The sequence below is a fragment of the Capsicum annuum genome, chromosome 11 (genome assembly GCF_002878395.1).
Source record: "Capsicum annuum cultivar UCD-10X-F1 chromosome 11, UCD10Xv1.1, whole genome shotgun sequence".
NCBI classification, from domain to species: Eukaryota; Viridiplantae; Streptophyta; class Magnoliopsida; order Solanales; family Solanaceae; genus Capsicum; species Capsicum annuum.
Window position 1 is genome coordinate 185,935,601 of NC_061121.1, and position 16,644 is coordinate 185,952,244.

Consider the following 16,644-nt stretch of genomic DNA (forward strand, 5'->3'; position numbering starts at 1 on the left):
GATTGTTGAATAAAGGAAAAAGGAAAAAGAACTAGAGAAACTAGGCAACAACAAAAAAAGAGATTGTTGAATAAAATTAAATGGAACAATGGTATGAAAAAAATAAATAAATGCTACAGTGACATAAAATATTATTTAAATTATAAATTAAACACAATATTTAATAGATAATTTTAAGAAATATGATATTACAAAATATTAGCGGTGAAACAAAATTATTATTGTTAAAGAAGTTAGTGATTTTTAAAAGGAGACATTAAACTCAGTTTTATCAATTTTTCATTGGTTGAATATTACATAAGAGAGTGCGATGCGCGTAAAACATGCGAGTGGGTAATTTATAGTCAAAGACTCAAAAGACAGATAAGTGAAATAGGACTTTTGTTCTATCTTTTTAATTATAGTAATTATAATTTTAATATATTATAATGTGTTTAGAAAATAAATTGGACTCTTGTGGGGACTGAAAGGTACCTTGAATCTGGACAAAAGTGATTGGATCATTAAATTAAGGACAAAATTGAGAAATGATATATTTATTCCCTAATTAGAGTTTCATAGCAACCATTTCACAATTACTAATATAACAAATTGTATTTTATATTTTTATAAAATATTGCTATAAAATTATAAATATATGTAATTTTTACTGTCTTTATAATTGATATGTATTTTATATTTTTGTAAAGTATTACTATAAAAATATAAATACATATAAATATATATGCTATTTTAATAAAATTATTATTATTTTTATAATTTATACTTAAATATGTTACTTTATATATTTTTTCCTTAAATTGATTAGGGAATCTAACAAGTGACTATTTCAAATAAGTAGATGCAAAAATGAAATCCAACATCTAAACAAAATTAATTTAGGGCCGCCGCCACTCTCTCTTCTTCAATTTTGATTTTTCCTTCTTTTTTTTACTAGCATAAAATTTTATTGAGTTATTGTCCATAGTCACTCAATTTATGGTTATTATTTACCACAGTAATTAAGAAATTATAACTTAAATGATAAAATTTTATTGTGAAATAGTAAGTGTTCACATTTAATATATAATATTAATTATACGGGTAAAAGAAAAAAATAAATAATTCTATTATTATTTAGTAAGTGATCAATTAATACGAGATATTTATTTTTAGTAAGATGATCAATTAAAATGGAATGGAGGAAGTCATTATTTGAATTTTCATCATGCTTGGTACTCATATTAAAATATAATTAATTTAGATATATCTGGTAAAGCTTGTTTAAGAAAAACTCTCTACCAAAAAATATTTATAAACAAGACTTAAAATTGAGACCTCTAGTTAAGAGAGGTGCAATCTTATCTGGTGCACCACATTCTTTGTTGGTAAGGTAAGAAATTTTAGCGTAATTTTCTTTTGTACAAGATTTTGAACATAGTTTTCTATAACTTTAAGAAAAATCACCACTATCAGATTGTAACTTTGTTTTTCTTGATAATAGAAAGTTGCTCAAATGGTAAGTATCCTCACTTTCGATTCGAAAATTATGAATTCAAATCATCAATAGAAAAAAAATGAGAGCTCCTAAAAATGAGAAAAAAACTCCGTCAAAAGTCCATTTAAGCAAAGGGATTATATATAGATAGAACAAAGTGAGATTAGGAAAAATTCATATACTTTGTCTCAAAGAATATTAAAAGTTTCTTGTGCGTCCTCCATAATCTTGTTCCAAAGCATATTAAAAAGTTTTATAACGAATAAAGTATGCACGGTCTACAAAAAAGACCAATAAAAGAGCAAATTATTTTTCTTAATTCTATAAAAGGAGAGAATAAGTAAGTATTTAAGTAATACTACAAACTACACATTTTTGACTTTGACGACATCACTTAGATCAGCAAACATAAACAACATCGAATATTTTAATCCTAATTAACGAGTAGGGACCGAAGAATTTGTTTTGGGGTCATTTTATATAAGAAAAAATGATTGATGGTCCTTTCCGTGATTGAAGAATCAAAATAAGAAAAAAACATTAGCCTCTAGTTGAGAAAAACCGATTGTTGAAAAAGCACAAAAGTTGCTAAAAATTACATTTAGTAATAGTCATATTTGATCGCTATTCTATGTAAATTTATTGCTAAATAAAAATAATGATGAATTTATGTTTGTCGCTATATTACTCGTTGCTAACCTCTTATCAATGAAAAAATAATTTTCATTACAAAACTGTGACCGCTTAGTGACGAAGTTTATCTATTGTTGATGTTACCGATAAAATATTCTGTTGCTATGTTGTTGCTATTTTCAAAATTCATTTTCGTCGTGGCTAAATTTACGATAGAATATTTTGCCGCTGATCCGTTGCAACATAGTTTGGTGACTGAATAGCTGCCTTTAGCGATCAAATTTATATTTCACAATCTATCGCTAAAGTTTTTCAGTAGCAACGACAAAAATAGTCACTAATTTTTTGTTGCTAATAATTTTGTTAGAAAATTATTGAAACGTGTAAATTATTAAATGATTAAAACAATCAACATTCATATCAAATAATTACTTATATTAGAACGTTCAAAATACATAGATAGCAAAATGCATCACATAATTGTGTCCAAACATTCACAAGTTCAAGTATTTTATCAAAAATCAACTAATGTCAAACCCATATCCATCAAAATTAGTATTTGTTACTATAAAATTATTTTGTGAATCCAATGAACGTTGGAGTGTGTATATTTTAGATGATGTACGCTTATCTGAATTTTGCTATTATGGATTCATAATTTGCTGTTTAATTTGTGGAAATTCGAGGTTACATTTAGCATAATTTTAATAAATTGAGTAATATCAATCAGTGTAATTAGTTTCAATAATAGCTAAATTAATTGCAAATATGTTTTGCCAGTTTCGTTAAGAATTTATGTTGGAGTGTGTATATTTTAGATGATGAATTCATTCATATTTGTTGTTTGCCATAGACAGTAAAGGGTATATCCTTAATTAGTGTTGGAAGCCAAGCTAGGGGATATTGAAGCACACAAATTTTTCTCGTGCTTTGATGGTAGTGTTCTAGAGAGTGTAAAACCTACAACTTCAATGAGTGGAGAATCTACTTCCTGTAAGTTTTAATATTTCTTCTTGTCCTGTTATTTGGCACATTGATGCAAGTCATATAGAAGACTAGCTAAGCACACCTTCGTACTCTCTCAGGATAACTATTGAGAAGCTATTCACAGATAATCAAGCTGGTTAGATAAATTTACATAAATTTTAGCTGAAATATTGAGGTATCAAATTGTTGTGCATTATCATATGGTGTCTAGTTTTGGAGAAAGTAAGTTTTGATATTGATGGTGAAGATGATTTAATTACAAAAACTGGAGTTAAAAATGAAATCTTTAATTGATGGGGTTATTGTTAATCTTCAGTTTGTGGCAAAGAATTTATTTATTTGATGCATCGTTGTAAAGATATTTTGAGGTAGCGGTAGTGTCTAAGTACACTTTATCCTCGTCGGACACTACTAGTGGGACTGGGTATTATTGTTGCGAATGTTGTAAAGATCGTTTATTTTGCTGTTCATATTCTGTTTGGTGGTGAAGATGATTTAGGTACAAAAAGGGGAAAAGGGGGGGGGGGAATGGAATCTTTATTTGTTGGGGTTATTGTTAATCTTGAGTTTGTAGCAAAGAATTTATTTTTTTGAAGCATTGTTGTAAAGATTTTGTGAGGTAGCTACATGCTAAATTTATCCTCTGAAGAACGTATCATGGTTGAATTTGATGACGTTGTACCAATTGGAGAAGCACAAGGCCTTTTTGCAGGTTTTTGTGGGATTTTAGCAACTGACAGCTCTATTTTTTCAATTGGCTTTGCCAAATGGAATGATTTACCTGAGTCATACTTTAACCGCTGCTTTGGTCAAATTATAAAGGTATAAGCTCTATATATTTATAACTATATCGATATATTATGTATACATACTTTTTATTGACATGGCTATAGATAATCTAACCAATATTTCATTTCCAAAGCTCTGGTTTTTTTTGAAACAACCGAGTCAATTGCACGACGTTATATCTATAATTCTATTTCAAAGAAGTGGGGTGCAAGGAGGCTAAAGTTGTTGGATAAGACCTTTAACCCGCTTCAGAGCTGATCTAAACTTATGGCTAATGATCTAAATAGAATTTCACCGGATCCATGGACTTCTTATGTTGATTATCGTTTGGACAAGAAAATACAGGTATCTTCTTAAATCCTTCATTTGAAGCCGAACTTATTATTTGTATATTGAATTCAAGCATTTCTTTTCTAGAAAATGTGCAAGCAAAATGCTGAAAATCGGAAGAAACAAACTATTTCACACATTGGTGGCTCCAAATCTAATGCGAGAAGAAGAGCTAAAATAGTGAAATATATTTGTTCACCATATTTTACTTTAGTTTATTAAACATAAAACTATCATTAATTTGTTAAGTTAATATTATTTGTAGATGGTTGAGACTGGACATAAGCCTGGACGAGCAGAACTTTATCTTGCTACTCATAAGAAAGAAGATAAATCATATGTTAATAAATCGGTAAAAGAGATTTGTGTAAGTACCTCTATTGAGCAATTTTTATCGTTTCTCCTGATTTTTCCTGTTTTAGTTACAAACTTATGGTGTATGGCAAAGTGAATTGTTCGTAGTTCAACCGCTAGTGAATTTCAAAATTGTGATTAAATATGGGTGGATTATGATCATTTCTTGCTATCTTGTGCAATTTGGTTTTACTAAAGGGACCCCTTTCTTCTTATCTGCACCTTTCGTTATATGAGTAGATAGCTGATCCATATAGATTGTGCGAAGACTGTTGGAACGCTGTAATTTTTCTCTATCGTCGAGGGCTATGGTGAAAGTATGTGTTTGGGGTGGGGGTGGATTCAATTGTCTCTTAGTTTTCGTCTTGTGTGGGGATGGAGGGATTCAAGTGCCTCATTTTTTTCTGCTCATAATATCTTTCTTTCTCTTAAACCAAATCTGGAAAGTTGTAATAGAGTGGCTAATGTGTCTAATAAGCTAGCATGCCTGAAAGTTGTAATATCTTTTGGAAACCTGTAATAGAGTGGCTAGCGTGCCTGATAAACAAGTCTAGCGTGCCTGGAAGTTGTAATATCTTTACGAGGCAACATGCCTCAGATAAGCTAGATCCTTTCACAGACTTGTTTATTCTGATAGCTTTAGAACTTTTCTTTGAAATTGGGAGCTAAACAGCTTTTGAACTTTTCTAACAGTACAAAATGTAAGTTTAAACATACTCCATCTCTTGTTGGAGTTGTTTTTTTCCTTTTTTTTTTTTTTTTTCAGTTTTCAAGTTTGTTTCATCTCAGAATGACCCTCTTTTGCCTTTCATGAACTATATTCTTTCTTCACATCAAAAGTATAAAGATAAAATAGAAAGATTTTTAGTACTTTGTACATCAGTCTTTTTTACAGATCTGTAAAACTATCTATGCAGTGTTGGATTCTCTTACACCAGATATATAAATAAGAAAAACATATTTTTTATGTCTCGCGGGGCTTGTTTTCATCAAAGTGTTGATTACCAAGAGATAGTTATGTCATCTTAGACCCATTTTTGATTGTTAAGATTGGTTAATATCAATGCTCGATGCCCTCCCTCTCTCTAAAACTGACACACACATACACCTCAGGCATTTAGTGATGGTGCTCATTACTGCTAATATGCTACTATGCTCTTTTTTTTTAAAAACTCTGTTTCCTATGTTACAACATTAAAAGCTATATCTGACAACTGACTGAGTCATGAGATAATGGATATTTTTCCTAAGTCATAGGACTATCTAAAGTCTAAGAGTTCATAACTTGACTGAGAGTATCGTGAAAACATTTCAAATGATCAATTAAATCACATGGGTAAAATTATAAACATATGATTTTGATAAAATAAGACTTGGAAAGAGTAACATGCCTAAAGTACAAAGAATTTTGGAGAGAAATCAACACTTGTGAAAGACTAAGAAAAAAAGGTTTGTTACCCATTGAGTCATACAACTAACCTCACCACAAGAAAATCACCTCGCTCACACTTTTGCCTTCTTAAACATTGTTACTAGTAGTAGTAAGAGATCAGTAGTTTGTGGCAGTTATTAGTTATGTTGGTTCTGGATATATACATATTATTTGACCCCTTCCCATTTATAAGATAATTGCACTTTTAGTCATTCTATTATTGATAAATTCTGAATTTGGTCCTTGCAATATGACCGAGTATATTTAACAGTTAATTAATGAAGATGTGTCATTTTTTTGGAAACTAAACTAAGGTATGTTATTTTGCTGCTAAATGCAATAGCTAACATAATACCTTGAAGCAACTCTTGCCTCGTTTTAGCTTAGTTTTGTTCATATGTTCAATTGCATGCTTAGTGTTTTAGTTTGTCAAGGTAGATAATGCTTATTTTTCTGCTATTTGGTACCTATAACCATGCAGGCATCCTGGCGTGTAAAATTTAACATATTTATACATGTGTTCTGTTGATTGTTCATTGCTAATCGAAGTTATACTATGGTTTGTGTTCTACTATATTTAGGATAAAATTGAACTCATAGTAAGTCAAAGCACAATGGATGAGTCCGAAGTTTCTCCAAATGATACTGTTGGTAAGGTACTAGAAAAAGAGCATTCTGGAAGGCTGAGGTGCTTGGGACTAGGAGATATTCCTAGCAGATCATTTAAAAAAACACATTCTTATTTTGGTGGTATGAGTTCTTCAAGTAGTAGCAGTTCATGTCCATTCAATTGCCAAGAAAACTACATTCAAATGTTAAATGCTCAAAAGCAAAGTCAAGAGAACTACAAAGAAATGGTGAATCCTCACAATTTAATGATGAATGCTTTCAAGACATATATGATAATGAAAGAAGGCACAATACCTGAACAATTTGCAGGATTTTTCACTCCTTCTACGGTAAATAATTTTGATTTGATAAAAATTAAGTTAAAGTATTGTTATAAAATATTTAGTATTTAAAAACCTTACTATTTTTATTTTTACTTTTGTAGACAAGTGATGTCTCTAGTGGACCTTTTTTGGATGGGAATGGAAGATCATCTGGTGATAGTTATTCTAGCGACGATAATTGAAATTTGTAATCATATTAGTAATTATAACAATGTGATTGAATTGCTATTGCAACAGTATTTTGCGTTTAAATTAGTTTTTAAGACTAATGACAATACTTTTGTCATACATTTTTATGATCTAATATATTTTGATTTTTGTTGTTATTAAGATGTATTTTTGTTTGGTCCAACAGTGAATGATATACATGAAATTCATTAAATAAAATTCAAATTTAAATATTGATATGAACAATGTAATCTTTCTTTTTTTAAAAAATATCAAGTGAATTGTGAGGGTCTTGACCCCTGCCATTTTTAAAATATACGGTGGAGGTTTTAACCGTTGGTATATTTTTAAAAGTATTAGCTGGGAGCTAGTTTTAGTTTACATATTGTGGGGGTCAAAACCGTCGTTGCTTAATCGTCGCTAAGTGATTGCGGCGGTACATAACAAACCATCGTAAAATAATTGCAACGCTCGTAATTGTGGGAGTTTTGAAAACCGCCGTACTATCAAATTGCGTGGGTTTCCAATCTCCGCAATATGTAAATATAATCCCCATAAAGTGAGCAATTTTTTGTAGTGATTTCAACAATAAAAATGATTGGATGCAGTTACTGAGTGGATGTACAAATCCTAAAACCATACGCCATCCATGTGTAGTTGAGCTTTCTCAGCATCAATTCTAGTCTTGAACTCAACATAAGTAAACCCTTTCAGAAGATTAACCTGCAAAAAGCATATTTTTATACTAGAAATTAAAAAATAAAAAAAAATCACATAAGTTGTATACCGTCTAAAGATATGACACTTGCTAACTTACAACTTGATTAATGGTCAACTGCATATGCTGAATTTCATCAAAATTATCTGTAAAAGGAAGAGTTACGGACATTAACCATTAAGAGATGAACAGAGCAATGCCAAATTTCTTTATATGTTAGGCCAAATCAACTAACCAATGGCATCTAGACAACCATTTCTTGTAAACCTGGAAATTCTACTTCCAAAGCATTTTTGTTCCATTCTTTTATCCCCATTCATTTATTTTTACATGGATTGATGTACACATTGGAACTAGCGCACCACACAGGTATGTTGATTGGCTTGTTTGCACTAGCTACTGCTTGGAGAACCATATTAATAAGAAAATGTTAGTTGCCATGAGGATAGCAAGTATACCCCGGCTTCCAAAATAACAGTTAAAAAAGTTCTTTTCCTTTAACTCATATTAACTTGCATAACAGACTTAGACTAGAACGCATGACATATAACTGGCTAGGTAAATAGAACGAATAGCATGTATAAGTAAAAGGTTGGACCTTTATGGATGATAACAGATTCACAATAATGATTCAAATTAGTAGTGATAGTTCAGTTTTAGGTTCTTCACTAAGTGCATACCAAATACCATATCGAATTTCAATTTGGTTAGGTTCTTCCATATGGTTAGACTAGAATTTCTATAATTCTGGCAATTAAAAATTGAGTTATCAGAAAGAGGTGTTGGGCATACCAAATATTTCTGTGAAATGATTTTCGTTAACATTCCTGCTGAGCTGATCCACATGAATCACAGATGAATCAGGTATAGGAGATACTTTCCTGGAATAAGATCCCAAGTGTTACACATAAAAAAAACATCAATTCATTTGTTAAAATTTGTATGCACAGTTACATTTTTACATCATAAGAAAATATTGGTGTTAGTATTAATCTTTATAAACTTCATTCAAAATGGATAGGTTCTTTTCCCACCTCCCCAAAAAATAATTTTACAAAGAGAAAAACAATCAAATGCCAACAAAAGAAGGTCATGCATTTGTTTTTTGACTAAAACATCATTCATCAAACCAAGAGATGGAGGTAGAAGGGGTGATATATAACTGAATATGAGTGCTTGGGATAGAAAGGAAAGGGAGAGCATTCCAAATCATTTATTGAAGGATCCTGGTCAGCTAAAATGCATTCTCCCAGCCAGTCCAAATTGAAAATAGCTTAGAATTTTCCAAACAACTTGTGTATGTTTATTTTCATTTGGAAGGATAAAAATACAGAACCAAGAAAAAGAAAGGAATTCCCCCCAAAAGCAGAAATTTGGGTGTTATTGAAAGAGGTTTGTGTGTAATTGCATGTATAAACTGAAGTCAGATCTCAGCTTAAAAAAATACAACATTACCTTGGAGGTGGAGAAGCTTTCTTAGACTCTGGTGGAAGCGGCAGTGGTGGTGAGTGGCCACGCTTTGACACTCCAGCAGGGCTAAAAAAATTATAATAACAACCAAACATAGGATTTAGGATCATTCAACCCTAAAAAACAAGGAGCAGAACAAAAAGTAGAAGGAAAACTAATAGAACAACAACATTACAAGAAATTTTCATACTAGTTCAACCTGTCTAAGTTTAATAACAAAATAAACAAAAAAATGTGATGAAAAAAACAAGGCAATCTTCATAATTAACCATAGTATATCTTGTTTCTAGTTTCTTTATTATAGTAGTGTCTACACTAGCTTGCACCCACCTTGACTATTCCATAAGTATGTACCTGCTAACCTACCAACACATGTATAGGGCAACTATTTCTATCAATGCTGAGACATCTTTCTTAGATAGATGGGAGAAACAACCTAGCCTCTTTTGTCTCTATTGAACATAATTTTGGTATCCAAGGTTTTCACCCATTTCATTGATTGCTATGCCAAACCCTTGGTGTGTTGTTTCCAACTCTATTTTACATAGTCTCATAGAGTTTAAATCAGTTTCTAGCTGTCTAAGTGGAAGTAAAAGCAAGAAAAGAAAACCAATGCAACCAATGTTCTAGGTTTGTGCATACATGTTGGGACACACTAAGAAAATCAGCAGTAAAATCCATAAATTAACAAACTATAGTGTTCTTCTGAGTAATAATTTCAAATATAGTATAAATACAAATAGTAAGCAATTTTAATAGATAAAAATAGTAAGAAGTTTTTAAATAATGCATGATAGACAAATAAATATATGATGAATTGATATAGCCGCTGTTTAGTGGTTGTTCTGATTATTTGTGTCTTTTATCTTATCTTTATCTTATTTGATTCCAATAGTAATCTCTTTTTCCAATACCTATCAGGGATCTAATGTGATGCCAAACTTGATCTATAAAGGTGAAGCTGAAGTAAAGGAGAAAGAGCTTGAACATTCTTCTATTCAAGAAAAATTAGATATGGAGCTTAAGGAGTTGGACAAAAGGCTAGAACAGAAAGAGGTAAATTTAAAAAATCCTAGTCCTGTTTTATAAAAGTAGTTTATGGAAATTTAGTTAGGAAGCCGAATATAATATCGGATAATACTTTCTCTTCTATTGGTGACTCCTTATTTAAGTTATTGCAAGAGAATCAAGCTACCTGAACTAATAGCCTTACAACTTTGGGAGACTTCTAGAGACATCTCATAATGGCCTTAGCTGTTTTGACAGAACCTTGTAGCTATAGAGTCACATGAGTAGTAATTTAATTTCAATAAGTCAATGAAATAGTTTATGTTCTCTTAAATGAGAAAGGCTACCGATTTCATTTTATATGTGCCTTAGATCCTTGAATATGTTGATGAACTTCCAAATCTGATAACATCATGATGATACTGGTCTTTCTTATTATCATTGAAATAGGTTTTAAAAAGAGTGAAAGACTAAATACCTTTGTACTTTTGTTTAAAGCATTATACAACATTTAAGCGGACACAAAAACCATAAGAAGAGATTCCTTTATTAATTTATAATTAAGTTTTGCAACGTTTTTTGTTCCTTGAACTTTTCTTTTTGAGACAACTCTTGAATTTAATTGGATTACAGTGTGCTACCATAATTTCACAAAACGTATTCACAACTAGTCACTGATGCTTAACATTCTTTTCACAGACATGACTACATGTCTATATATATGTCCAGCACTACATTTCTTTGGTTAGTACTTTATCCAGTGCATTCATTCAAAGGAAATCACTAGCCATAATAAAGACTTGTAAGAAACTTATACCAATATATTCATCACTAGAGCTCCTTAAATTCGAGAATTGAAGCCATATTTTAGAAGCAGCAAATGCAAGGTAAAAACAGAAAGAAACATGACCTTGCTCTAAATTCCAAGAAAGTTTAAGAAATACCACATTACAGGCCAAACAGCTTCGGAGAGTCCTAGGAAACCAAATCTCCTGATTTGTACTGGATTAAAGGATCACTAATGGGTAATGACTGACTAAAAGGTGGCAAAAGATAGACTAAACTAAATGGTTGTGAATAGGAATGCATGGATGATATAAATAACCACGAATAGTCCATTATCTATCTATATTATTCTTCCATTTTCTAACTCTACAAAAGAAACAACTTGAATATTAGCAAGATTGTCCTCCCATAACACAATTCAGATTTACCAAGGAAATTCAATTCAATCAAGATCCTTAACAAATTAAGATATTTACCTGATAGACCAAATTTCTGTATGTGGTGGCTTTACTAAATCTCAATCAGCTCTAGAATACACAACCTTCACAATGTTATTTTTTCTTACTCTTTACTTTTCCAACACTCTTCACTTTTCTAAGAATTAACCAAAAGATAATAAAAAATAAAAATCTTAGATATTAACGACATTAACAAGTAAAATTACTCAAATCCATTTGAGTATCTAAAGAAAAGATGTTTAAATGGTAAAGATATGAGGTAGGGTTGAGAAAAATTAGAAGAATCTAAGAGGTAAATTGGGGAACTGAGTTTAGAGATTGAGGAAGTTGTACCTATGCAAGAATGAACCATTTTTCACTCATTTATTACCAAAAGATTATAAATCTCATCTCGTCTTACCTGATTTTTGTTTTACTACCTAACAAATCAACCCTTGCATGAACTCTAGCCCCAAATATTTGTATGCACCCAGAAATGAACAAAAATCCAGAAATGACTCAGTCTATAAAGTAAATTAAATAAAAAAAATCATAGATCTACACTGAATTAACAAAATTCCAGAAATGAAACAAGACTAAAACAATAGAAAAAATTTCATAGAGAGTAGAAAAACAGTCGCAACTCACAATGATAAATTTCATAAATGAAAATTTAGAAAAAAAAATCACAGAAAAAAGAAAATGAGATAAGAAAACAATACAACAAGCTTTGCGAATTAAGGAGAGCCACATGAATAAGAGATGAAAATTTACCAAAACATTCTTCACTATTTCATACCAAAAGAAGAATTAAACAAAGAATTTTAGGTGAGAAGATGATTTCATACCTGGCTCATGCTAGAAAATGGACAAATTAAACTAAAGCAGAGAGTGAAAGCTGAGTTTCAAAACGTTTTTGCTTTAATAGAGGCATCATTTTTGTAGAGAGAGGAAGAAAGTTGGGTTTCAATATTTATAAAGAGTGAAATAGGTCAAACCGCTGCCCTAGACATTTTGATAATATATTTTATTTAAAAATTAACTCTTGAGATGGATCATTCCATTAATACAATAAATAATTTATAAAAAATATCTAAAGCTTATCGATGTATTATTCCATTGCTAAATCTATTGCTACATATTAATTAAAATGGTCACACATTATTTGTTGCTAAATTCATTGCAAAATTAAGGCACCAATTTTTCTCCCCAATATTTAGCGATGAAAAACATGTTCCATCACTGATCCGTTGCTATACCACAAATAAAAAAGGTAATTCCTATGCTCACGACAAAATTGATTGTTTCATTGCAAATTCTTCTCTATACAGTGATGAAATATAATCTGTCAGTAAATTCTGTCACTAAATGTTATTTTTTTTATAGTAGATAAGGACCGTGATGAAATGCATAGGATAAATTGCTTCATCTTTATTTAAGGTTTTGGCTTTGATTTCTTACACGATCTACATTTGAATTAATCGAAACTCAATATAAATATCAAACATCAAGTGGGTAAGAAAAAAAAGAGAGCAAAAATAGCCAATTTTCTTTTATGAATTTTATTGTCAGTACATATTCAAAAAATACAACATGCATATAAATCCCATGTCCTTGTTTAACTTCTAATTAACCTTTTATTCTTCATGTGAGATTTTTCTTAGTGACGTGAGTTTTTTAGTATTTGAATTAAGTTCTTGCATGTTCTCAGTATTCTATTATGTTCGTAGTATTTTGTTTTCTAATTTACTTCATGTTATGCTAAGTTTTGAAGTACAATACGATATTATAGTTATTTTTCAAAAATCAACGAGAAACTCTCTCAATGGTTCAAGGTAAGGGGACTTGCCCTGTTATAAATTGTGAAACATAAGCAATATAACTGAAATATGATTTTAGGATCATAATATTTAATGATTTTTTAGCATATCATGATCAATAATATTTTCACCACATGCATAATTTCAAAGTAACTGAGAAATAATTCTTAATATTGAAAGAGATAATACTTGCAGATTGATTTAGGCCTTAGTGGATCCAATCAAAACGTACTTATAGAAGACAATCATCTTTTACAATTTCTTAACTTTCTTTTCGAATATAAAAAAAAATCATAAAACCATAAAATGCAAAACTTTCTAATACCAACTTTATTTTACTTTTTAAAATATCAAAATGAAAAATCAATTAAAAACTGTGACCCGACCTGATCCAATTCAAAATTCATATGAAAAAAGTAAATTATTAGAAGAACAGTTCTTATCCTAATTTTTTAATTTGTGTAATAATCATCACAATGATTTTTGACTTCAGTGCCTTCTGACTATTCTATCTCTCCCTGTTGTTACTTTAGGCTATTTATGGTCTACTTGTGTGGGTGGCATAATTTTCGAGGTAGTCGATTAAGAAATTTGTGAGTTTTTCGATTTGAAAGGTTTAGAAGTAGTATGGTTGACTTCAATCAATATTTGGTGATATCGAGATCATATAGAAATTCTGACAGTTAAATTATCTCCAAAATCTAATTATTGGCTTAGTAGGACCTTTGATTTGAATCTTGTAGCATTCAGATGAATCTCTAGTAGTTCGTTGAAAAGTTGAAAATTTAAGGAATATGATTGACTTCAGTTAATATTTAGTTTTAATTATCTCTATTTGGTGATTTGATGATTCCATTGAGTTCGAAATAGTTATGTTCAGTCGAGTAGCATATTTAGCTTGTATTCATGAGGTTTCGTGTGAGTTATGAGGGTCAATTCCAAGTTAGGGGAATTGTTTTTATTTAGCAATCAATTGTTGTTTCTACTGCAGCAACATCTACGGGTATTGGTCACATAAATGATGCTGCAACTATGAGGAGAAGGGGGGGGGGGGGGGAGGGGGGGGGGGGGACACCTGTGAGGTTGGAGGGTCTTAGAAGGTTCCGCTCTTATGGAGATTTAACCGAAGCCATGGGACTGAACTTCTGTTGCTCCGATGGCTTTGCAGTTGTGAAGGTCCTTCCGCACCGACGAGTCTACTAGTTTAAGTGGCTTCCACCATTGCGGAATATTTTTCACACCAATGAAATCACTCTTGCAGCTAGATCTCTACAGGTGCTAAGATTGATCAAGTATAACAATATTTTTTTTATCTCATCTTATTTTTTCATATATCATTTTTTAAACTTGGGAACTCGATTTGTAGAGATTCAAAATGTATTTCTAAGGAATCTTCTTTGGATATGATTTTTATACTATTTTTACACATTTTCTAGTAATTTATTTATGATTTCATCTTCAAATCTTAGTTTTGAAATTAAAAAATTTATGAATTTTGGGGTTAAGAAATGGTTTTGATGATTTGAAAGTTGATTTTAACTCCACTTTTGATGAAATTTCATATTTGAGTTCCTTAAAGATAAAGTAATTTTCAACTAAAATTTTCATTTTTACCATAATGGGCCTGGGGTTGACTTTTTAGAGCTGAAATTTAAGTATAGCAATATGAATGTCTATGATTTTTAATCTAGTACACAAATTTAATCAAAATGGATCCGTTCGGAGACTCTACGGAATGGTAAAGCATTGATCTGACTTTTCAAACTTCTTTTAAAGGTAAGTTGAGACTTTGTTTGACTCTTTTTCGAAAGACTTATGTGCTAGTTGCTTGTATAAAAAGTAAAGAGGAGAGAGAAATACCATATAGATAAGATAACAAGCATCTATGTGAGTACAAGCATCTATGTGAGTACTACTTTTATGTGAAAGGTTAAAATGAATAATTGGATTGGTTGGTGTCACGATCCGAGATTACCCTGGATGTAACATTGTACTTAGAACCATAAGTGGTCCCAAGCTAACCAATGGTACTGACATAATTCATGAAAAACTGAATAAAAACACACGAAACTGAAAATACTAAGCAAAAGCAAAAACATATGCTAAACTTGTTCAGTATAACGCTGTTAAAAATATTTACAACGCTAGACTAAAAAAATTGAGAAACTAAAACTAAATACAACAACTCTAATTGACCGTCTATGAAACCTCTACCAATACTGAAATAAGTTAGTCGGGACATGACCCCTAACTACATGTAATCAATACATATGAATTAAAGGAAAGATTAAGGCTACTATTTGACTCAAATAAAAAAGATTCACACCTTGTGGCTGAAAGCTAATGATCTGAACTAGTTTTGAGCATGAGAAGTCATCTTAATTTATATCACATGAAAAATAAAGGCAGAAGAGGTATGCGATCAATACTTTAAATGTACTGAGCACAAGAGATATGCTATAATCATAAACAACACTTAATATATCTTCAAATTTGGGTTTGGATGGAATAAGCAAAATCATGAAAAAATCATATCTAATTTGAGGATGCACACATTAAAGAATATTTTATAAAAAATTATTTTATAAAAAATTGTAAGACATAAATCATTTGTCGAATCAAGAGATAAAATAATTAAAAAAAAGAAAGGCTAAGAAGCATAAACATTTTATATGATTTAAAACTAAAACTGAGGAGAATATCAAAGTTGTAATACAACAACAACTCAAAAGTAAATCATAAACTGTAGAAATAAGATATAATTGTAAGTCATGACATAACTCTATTTAAATAAAGTTGTGGGTCAAGTACATAAATCATGTTAAAACAATATCTGTGGAAGATTTTTACTCGACATGCTCTATTTGAGCAAGCATAGAGCTAAACTTATAACCTTGTTGGGAGGTTGTTCAGACCTCGAAAGGGATAGAGAACCATGATACAATGTTAATTCACTCATAAACCTATTTTAGATGAAGAGAGACATCCTCAACTAAAGGGGACTCCCTTCTTAACCTACGTGACACATAATTTGAAAATTTAGATTTTATTTGAACCAACATATCCTCTATGCTAAATACTACTCCAAAAAATATTTCTTATTGCTCATATTGTAGGAAATTATCATGATGTAAGCATAAACTAGAGTATAAGTCTGAAAATCAATTATACTTCTATCTCTATTTCGTGTCAACAGATATAATTTCTTGATATTCATGCAAAGTTTGAGACCATAAGGTTGAACCATGTCAAATAAATTAAATCATACTAAAATAATGTAGA

The 16,644-nt window shown here is 30.6% G+C and overlaps 1 protein-coding gene and 1 long non-coding RNA gene across 2 annotated transcripts; one reads left to right on the forward strand and one right to left on the reverse strand.

The window, feature by feature from the left end:
• Nucleotides 1-3,754: 3,754 nt before the first annotated feature.
• LOC124888940 lies at nt 3,755-7,137 on the forward strand. Its single transcript, XM_047400222.1, has 5 exons — nt 3,755-3,919; nt 4,304-4,396; nt 4,482-4,583; nt 6,584-6,961; nt 7,057-7,137. The coding sequence occupies exons 1-5, from the start codon at nt 3,755-3,757 to the stop codon at nt 7,135-7,137; spliced, it is 819 nt and encodes a 272-aa protein (XP_047256178.1).
• Nucleotides 7,138-8,642: 1,505 nt separating this feature from the next.
• On the reverse strand, nt 8,643-12,501 carry LOC124888424. The gene is made up of 3 exons (XR_007046537.1): nt 12,391-12,501; nt 9,297-9,377; nt 8,643-8,722 (listed from the first exon to the last, which is right to left on the reverse strand). It is a non-coding gene; the product is annotated as an uncharacterized LOC124888424 (long non-coding RNA).
• Nucleotides 12,502-16,644: the final 4,143 nt, after the last annotated feature.

Bases quoted from the DNA above. Each gene is read 5' to 3' on its own strand.
- LOC124888940 (XM_047400222.1), top strand. From the start codon at position 3,755: ATGGTTGAATTTGATGACGTTGTACCAATTGGAGAAGCACAAGGCCTT. The intron at 3,920-4,303 runs GTATAAGCTCTA...TTTCTTTTCTAG, and splicing joins GCTTTGGTCAAATTATAAAG to AAAATGTGCAAGCAAAATGC. The intron at 6,962-7,056 runs GTAAATAATTTT...TTACTTTTGTAG, and splicing joins GATTTTTCACTCCTTCTACG to ACAAGTGATGTCTCTAGTGG.